Below are 8327 nucleotides of genomic sequence, written 5' to 3' on the forward strand. Positions count from 1 at the left end.
TTGAGGTTGGGGCCGCTTGCGGGGAGGGGGGAAGAGGCAGCCCGGCGGGGGATAAGTTGGGGACCCAGCCGGGCTGGGCCCCGGGTCTGTACAATACGGTTTGCTATAAAACTCAGAATCTTCCAGCTGGTGCCACTGAGTTCATGTGTCTGTCTAAAGCGTCGGGAGAATAAGGGGTAGGGGACAGAATGCTTATCCCTTGGGGCTCTCGGAGGCGGGGCTGTTTGGATGAATCTTGGAGCCTTGGACTACTGCTTCCCGGAACTGAGCTTGCAGGCCCCCTTGTGGTCGATACAGACTGATGGGCTCACCTTTCCCGAGTTTGCAATTTAGGTAGGGGGTTGGAGCTCTGGACATCTGGGTGTGTCTAGGTGTACTTGGAACGGCCCAGGGTGCGGGAACTCCCAGTCACAAACTGGGGCTCGTTGCTAACCTCAGCGGAGCCAGGACACCTGCGTGACATTTTAGATGGACTGGTGTCCCTGGGTCCCTTGAGATCTTTGCCAGACACACCCCCACCCCCGTGCTCCACCCCATCATGTGGCTATCCCGGCTCCGCCTCTGCCCCAGTTCCTGTTTCAGCCTCTGCTGTCCCGCTTCGGCCCCTGGGGCTCCCCGCAGACTCCAGCTCTTCCCTCTCCGTCTGGACTACCTACCTCTTCCTGGGCGCCTGCCACCCACATCTCTGCTCATCCCGCAGGGGGATGGGGCCGCCCCCTGACCTGGGCTGGTCTTCCTGGACACCCGGAGGCTACTTGGTCCCGCCCTGACTGCCCAACCCACCTGGTGCTGCGGCCCCCCAGGATGAAGGGCGGCCAGGGGCACGCAGGCGAACAGGCCCCGCTGAACCCGGAGGCGGAGTGCCCCGCGGGCTCGGCCACGTACCGAGAATTCGTGTACCGCGGCTACTTGGACCTCATGGGGGCCAGTCAGCACTCGCTGCGGGCGCTCAGCTGGCGCCGCCTCTACCTCAGCCGGGCCAAGCTCAAAGCCTCCAGCCGCACGTCTGCCCTGCTCTCGGGCTTCGCCATGGTGAGGGGAGGGAGGGGTGCACAGGATGGGGGTGAGGCACCTGGAGGCACGGGGTCATGGGCAAAGTAAACAGGTACCCAAGGGAGGCAGGGCAAAAGGAAAGGGAAAGGCTGGGTTTTAAGAGATAAAAGGGGAGCAAACAAGGTTCCAAGGGAGGACATAAAGCCCTTCAATGGGTGTGTCCATATGTGTATGTAAACACCCCGGGCATAAACTGGGCCACAGGAAAGAAACAGGTGTTAAAAATGCCATGGGGGCACAAATGATGTTCAGGGAGTAGACAGACATCACCAACAGGAATACATGCAAGAATGGGGCAAAGAGGTCCAAAAGCATACTCCAGGCAGGAGTGGTGATCAGACAAAGGCTTATCAGATCTGGGAGGTGGGGAGCAGGATCAAAGAAAGTAAACTGGATAGAGTCCCTTACCCAACTGAAGGTGGGCCCCACCCTAAGGAGGGCGGCTAGCCCCCAGCAGTACAAAGGGTGTTTAGATTAGCCCAGGAAGCTTTGAGAGGAGAGGTTGCTTGTGAGGAAGCCTGTGGGAAAAGTAGCTGATTAGGAAGGTGATACGTGATTCCTGAGCTGATAATCTAGGCATGTGGAAAGATGTTATCAACTAACGGTCCCAGCAAAGCCTCATAGGAAGTGGGACTGAGGGAGGTCCCAAGAAGGCAGGAGTCAGCAGACGCAACTCCTGGCCCTTTCCTGCTTGTGGCCAGCTGTGTGACCCTGAACAGGCACCCACCACTTTGCAGGTCAGTGGGAAATTGTGAGATCATGGAGGGTGTGCCCTTTGTAGCTGCCAAGTATTTGCCCCAGGATGAGCTGATTCTTGTCATCAAACCCTAGATCCAAGCATGTTAGAGCAGGACACACATCAAAGATGGCTCGGACTACCTGTTAATTGGACAGGCATGGAAACTGAGGCCCAGAATGGGGCAGTGGCTCTGCCAAGAGCATTCAGCAGAGGAAGGATATAGGAAAAACTAGGACCCAGAGTCACTGGCCTGTTAGTCCAGGGTTTCCCCACCATTATGACAGGAAGAAGGAGAAAGTGCCTGGCAGGAGTGGCAGAGATCTTTATAAGACCATGTTCCTGTTGAGGGCAAATTGAGATGGGAATAAAAGGGTCAGAGCACTAGGTGATTTGGGTTAGTCTCTATCTCAGTGCCACAGCCTTTATATTTGAAATGCTGACAGGGAAAGTCTCTATCCCTAAGGGTCATCCTAGTTCTATGGGTTTTTTGGGGGGGAGGGGGCGTTGCTCAGGATCCACAGGCCAGCCACTCTTCCTGACTGGAGTCATCTCAGGATAGGGAGCTGGCTCTCCTTCAACTATATAGACTGCAGAGGGAAGAAGCAGTCCCATGGACCAATATGAGGGATGTTCCCCACCTCCATCCACCCCATGGTTCAACCTGGCCTGCCTTTCTGCTTGCATGTTGCTAGGGTGACAGCTTAAGGGCCAGGATCTTCTTTGCAGGATCAAGAAGCCAGACAAGTAGGTTATGGGGGCAGGATTGGCTCCAGTCTTGCCAGGGGAGAGCAAGGATGGGTCAGGCTATGGCAGAAATGAGTAGGCCTAGACCAGATGCCTGTCTGTGGAAAACACCTGCTAACACCCTTCATGGTCCAGTTTCCCAAAATACTCATTCTTGTCTTTCTACCACCTCTCTCCAGGCTCTGCACCTTCCTTGCCTCAGCCCCAGAGCAATCTAATGGGTTCTACAAGAACTATTGGGGAGAGGTACAGATTCTGGAATTCAGGTGGTCTGGGTTAGAATAACATACAAACTGTATTGACCTGTCACTGTGCTTGGGGCTTTTATGTGCAACATCTATTATCCTATGAAGTAGGTACCACTACTGTGGTCATTTTACAGATGAGAACACTGAGGATCAGAGATGTTAAGACAACTGCTCAGGGTCCCACAGCAAGTAAGTGGCAGAATTTGAACTTAGGCTGTCTGGCTCTAGAGTTCAAGTTTATACAAAGCTAGAACAGGATCATCAGCTCAAATGCTCACAAAGGTGAGCAGACAAATGGAAGCCAAGGTGGTTTTGTGGGGACTGTGGCTATGAAAAGATACCCATGAACTGTTAAAAGGCAGCAGCCATGACTATGGGCCTGGTATAACCAGATCTTCCATATTTTCAAGAGCATCTGGATATTGGGATGTTGATATGAAATCTCTTGAGTTTTAAAAGTTGGCAACTTAATTCTTTTAAGAAACACACTGAGCCAAGCAAAACATGTTTGCAAGCTGGCTTTGGTTCATAGTGTGCCAATTTGCAAACTCTGGCCTTGGAGTTTAGTGTTAATTCTTAATAATAATAGCAAACACTTACTTAGTATCTACTATGTGCCTTAAACTATTCTTATCACTTGATGTATATCATCTCATTCAATTTTCACAACAATTTGATAAGGCAGGTGAGTGCTATTATCAATCCCCATTTTCCAGATGAGGAAATTGAAGTACAGAGAGACTAACTCACTTGCTCAAGACTATATAGCTTACAGACCTGAGAATGAACCCAGGCAGCCCAGCTCCAGAATCTGTGCTTTTTAGCCCTTACGTTACAACAAGGTAAGATTGTCAGTAACAGGTCATCCAGCCATTTCTATAGCTAGGAGGCTAAACTAAGGCCCAGAACAAGTAAGAGCTTTCCCAAAGCTGCCTGTTCATGCACTCAACAAAGACAGTCTTTTTTTCTGCCAGGCAGACAATAGGTCCTAAGGCTACATCACTGATGTATGCCAACAGGAAAAAACTCTGCTGCTGTTCAGAAGGTTATGGGCACTCAATCCATCCCTTCTTGTCCCCACAGGTGGCCATGGTGGAGGTACAGCTGGAGAGCAACCATGAATACCCGCCAGGCCTGCTGGTGGCCTTCAGTGCCTGCACCACCATACTGGTGGCTGTGCACCTCTTTGCACTCATGGTCTCCACGTGTCTGCTGCCCCACATTGAAGCTGTTAGCAACATCCACAACCTCAACTCTGTCCACCAGTCTCCACACCAGCGACTCCACCGCTATGTGGAGCTGGCATGGGGCTTCTCAACTGCCTTGGGCACCTTCCTCTTCCTCGCTGAAGTCGTTCTGGTTGGCTGGGTCAAGTTTGTGCCTATTGGGGCGCCCTTGGGCACAGCAACCCCGGTGGTACCTGCCTCCCAGGTACCTGGGACTCTGCCACCAGTGGCCACCTCCCTTAGTCTACCTTCTAAGCTACCCTCTGCTTCTGTAGCCCCATCACAGCCTGAGCCATCTGAAGCCTGCCCACCCCAGCAAGCATGTGGTGGTGGTGGTGCGGTCCATGGACCAGGCTGGCAAGCAGCCATGGCCTCCACAGCAATCATGGTGCCTGTAGGGCTTGTGTTTGTGGCCTTTGCCCTGCATTTCTATCGTTCCTTGGTGGCACACAAGACAGACCGCCACAAGCAGGAGCTAGAGGAGCTGAGTCGCCTGCAGGGGGAGCTGCAAGCTGTATGAAGTTGATGTTAGCCACCCTTATAAACACTGCCTTCCTCAGGGGTCAGCCAGAGGCCCCAGGTCTACAGACCACTGCTCCCTGGCCCTGCCTGGAGGCACTTAGGTAGATAACAGATTCCTGGCCTCAGGGTCCTTTGGACTGGGCCTTGGGGCAGCTCCCACATTCCCAGGGATTCTCCTTGTCAACCTGTCCCATGGGTTTTGTAAGTTCTAGTCTACACCTGGTCTGGGAGCAGCAAGGGAGGATGTGGAAGGTCCTCAGGCCAAGGTTCATACAGTAGGTGGAAGGGAGGCAAGGAGACCCTGGTCAGACCTTTGGTGCTGACCCTTAGCCACTTGCCCCTATACAGGATGTAGAGGGCAGTTTATACACCCACACGATTGATCCAGAAGGCAGCCAATCCTGGGTTTATTTTTGTAGAATTTTTATTTAAAAATTGATTTGAGAGAGAGAGATGTGAGAGAGGAACATCGATTGGCTGCCTCCCTCCTGTACATGCCCTGACTGGGAATAGAAACCACAACCTAGGTATGTGCCCTAACCAGGGCTCGAACCCTGACCCACAACCCTTTGGTGTATGGACAACATTCCAACCAACTGAGGCACCCAGCCAGGGCTTGTAGAATCTATTCTATGGTTGGCATTTATTGGGAAGCTTTTCCCTGTCCCTAGATTTCAATGGGTTTCACACTCTTGCTTTAGTTGCTGTATAGAGAGATTTGTATGTTTCTGCCTCAGGCATAGGTCCAGCCTTTCCTAAAAGGAGCCTCCCTATTTTTGGAGGTTCAAGTGCCTGTACAACTTCCCTAGACCCACAGTTAATGCTTCTATACCTGATTCTCACTCATCTGTGCCAGGGTTGGGGGGGTCTTTGGAAACTGAGGGCCTGTGCACCCAGTTTGACTACCTAGCAAGTGTTATGGTGATAAGCTTTTAAGGAAGAAGGTCCAGTCCCTAACCCTCAGAATACAGAGCTATTCTGCCACTGAATTTTTGATGCACCTTGTTTTGTATAATAAATTGTGTTTCACAGATGTCTCTGTGGCTGTGAATGGGGTGAAGGGGAGGCCTCCTTGGGATCAGGAGACTTGTTCCTAAAGAGACCAGTAGAGGCAAGTATACCTGGATACTGGGCAAGGGTGTGGGAGAGTAGGTTCCAGGTGTGACCCCCTTCTGGTGCTGACAGGCACCAGTAGTTTCTGAATGTAGAGACTTGAGTTATCCAAGGCAAAAGACTTTTGCACTCTTGTTCTAAGCCCATGGTCTCTATCTCTTCCATTGAGGACTTAGCATAAGTTTCTTTACGCTAAGTATTTTTCCTTGAGTGAGAACGACATACTAGGGGCTTTTCATAGATTATCTCATTTAACCCTCAGACGAGTCTTTTTCATTTTCATTTCAGAGGTAAGGGACCTGAGGTCTAACAAGGCTGAGGATCTTCCCTAGAGCCACACAGTTAAGTCAGTGAAAACTTGGACTACCTCTTCCATTATATGGGGAATCTTTCTGTTTGACTTGAGGAAAGGAGGCAATACCATTTTTTTTTTAAAAGAACCTCTTGAATTATTTGTTTTCTTGGTATTCTTGTGGTTTTTGAATTTTTTTATTTATTGATTTTTAGAGAGAGATAGAACCATTGATTTGTTGTTCCATTTATTTATGCATTCATTGGTTGATTCTTTAAAAAAACACATTTTATTTATTTATTTTTAGAAAGAGTGTAAGGGAGAGAAATAGAAGGAGAGAAAAATGAATGTGTGGTTGCCTTTGGCACACCCCCAAAGGGGAACCTGGCCTGCAACCCAGGCCTGTGCCCTGACTGGGAATTGAACCAGCAACACTTTTGTTCACAGGCCAGTACTCAATCCACTGAGCAACACCAGCCAGGGCTCATAGGTTCATTCTTGTATGTGCCCTGACTGGGGACCAAACCTGCAACTTTGACGTGTCAGGAGGACCCTCTAAACAGCTGAGGTACCCAGCCAGGGCAGGAACCAATACCTTTCAACTGGGACTAGAGAAAGGAATGTGAACTCATCACACATGCTTCCGTGTAAATTCTTTTTTTTATCCTCATTTCCCTCAAAATTTAAACGATCTCATTCCTATCCCTTCTATTTTTATGGTGTGAGACTTTGAAAAGGTCCCCCTTTTCTCTCTTCCTGTTACTTAAAATTGTGAATTTGCATGAACCAGGCTTCAAGGATCTTTCCTGTGCTTTTCTGATGCCTACAATAATCCTATGTGACAGGAATTAATATCCATTTCAGAGTGAGAATCTGAAGCTTTGAGAGGTCAATGATTTACCCAAGGTCCTACAGCAAGATGTAGGTAGAAAGGTCTGGAACCTAGGACATCCTCAACTCAGGCAGAGTGGCGTCCTTGGAATGTCATTACCTAGAGACCAGAATACCCTACGTCCAAGACGGCGATAAAGGGTGCCTAGCATCAGGCGACCTTAATCCCAGGGTCCCAGGTGTAGGCCTGGGTTAGTGCTGCCCTCCAGCGGCGGGACTGCATAAGTATAGCACCATCACTGATTGGTTGAAATCGGCGGACACTGGGACAATGATGCCTGGAGAATCGACCGTGCTATCCTAGTTCTTGGAAAACCTAGTTGATTTTTGTTTACAAGACCCACTCAGGGGTCTTTAAGCCTCACCAGATTTATCACAAAGCTTTAGGATAGCCTTCGGATTTCATCACCAATGGTGGCCAACTACGGGCAAAATGCGAACACTGCCGGTCTCAGTCTTCCCGTCTGTCAAACGGGCATCTTAAGCAGCTGGAGGCCCAACGGGGATAACAGAAGTTTAACGCTCCCTGCATTTGTGTACGGCGCCAAGCAAACGGCCTGAGTCACCATCGTTGGTTGTACTTTTCCATCTCACAGCGTTCCTCCCAGCCCGCCCGGGTTTCGGTGGGTCCTACAGGAAGCACCCCCGCGACGCCAGACTCCGCACGCTCTGACCACGCCCTCTGCGCACGGCGCCTTGGCTCCGCCCACAGAACATTTGCAGATTCGGTGGGCCGGCTGTTCAGAATTACTCAGGCCCCAATGCTTGGCGGAAAATTCTCATCGGACTCCGAGAGGAGCTTTGAGCCATAACTATTTTCCCCGGGTCAGAATTGGGCAGTCCTCTGAGTTGTACTAGTAAGAAAATCCATAACAGTGGTCGACTCTGCCAGCAGGGCTAACCAGGCATTATTTTCTTGACTCCACCAAGGAGGGTAAAGGGAAGCAACAGCTGGGACCAGGACCTGTGACGAATCTACAGCCTCTTGGAGGTTTGGCCGCGCAAGGGGCAGAAAAGAGGGGCAAAGGAGCGCGGATCCCGTCCACTCACTCGCCCCGCCTGCCTGACGAATCTGCGCCAGTTCAACGCGCCACTCAAATCTCCCCAGTTCTGGCTGTCCTCCTCTCCTCCGCCCCGCCCCCTTTTCCTCAGGGATTAGTCGCTGCTTTCGTCGCCACCGATTCGTCAACGACCCCAGGCCAGAACAGCTGGATAGTCGTGGTGAAGCCCACTCTCCGGGGAATGCGGCCAATCTCCAGGCTCCCTAGGCCGCAACTCTCGAGCCATAGAGGGCGCTGGCCGAGGCGAAACCGCTATCCTCGGCCCCGTTGGTCTCCTGGTGGCGCCCGTGGCGAAAGTGCGAATGTCGACGCTGTGCCTGCTGGGCCTCGCGCAGGTGGCGGTGGTGTTTGGTGCGCGCGCCGGGGAGGTGGTGGTGGGGGGGCGCCGCCGCCGCCACCGCTGCGGGGCCGGGTCTCGCGCTGCCGCCGCCGCCGCCG

The 8327-nt window shown here is 51.6% G+C and overlaps 1 protein-coding gene across 1 annotated transcript; it reads left to right on the forward strand.

The window, feature by feature from the left end:
* On the forward strand, nt 1-5565 carry ORAI3 (ORAI calcium release-activated calcium modulator 3). Its single transcript, XM_090279205.1, has 2 exons — nt 1-1032; nt 3868-5565. Exons 1-2 carry the CDS (start codon nt 805-807, stop codon nt 4528-4530), a joined length of 891 nt encoding a protein of 296 aa, XP_090135331.1. The 5' UTR covers nt 1-804; the 3' UTR covers nt 4531-5565.
* The last annotated feature ends 2762 nt before the right edge of the window (nt 5566-8327 follow it).

The sequence above is a fragment of the Furipterus horrens genome, unplaced genomic scaffold (genome assembly GCF_987537825.1).
Source record: "Furipterus horrens unplaced genomic scaffold, mFurHor1.1.pri manual_scaffold_5, whole genome shotgun sequence".
NCBI classification, from domain to species: domain Eukaryota; kingdom Metazoa; phylum Chordata; class Mammalia; order Chiroptera; family Furipteridae; genus Furipterus; species Furipterus horrens.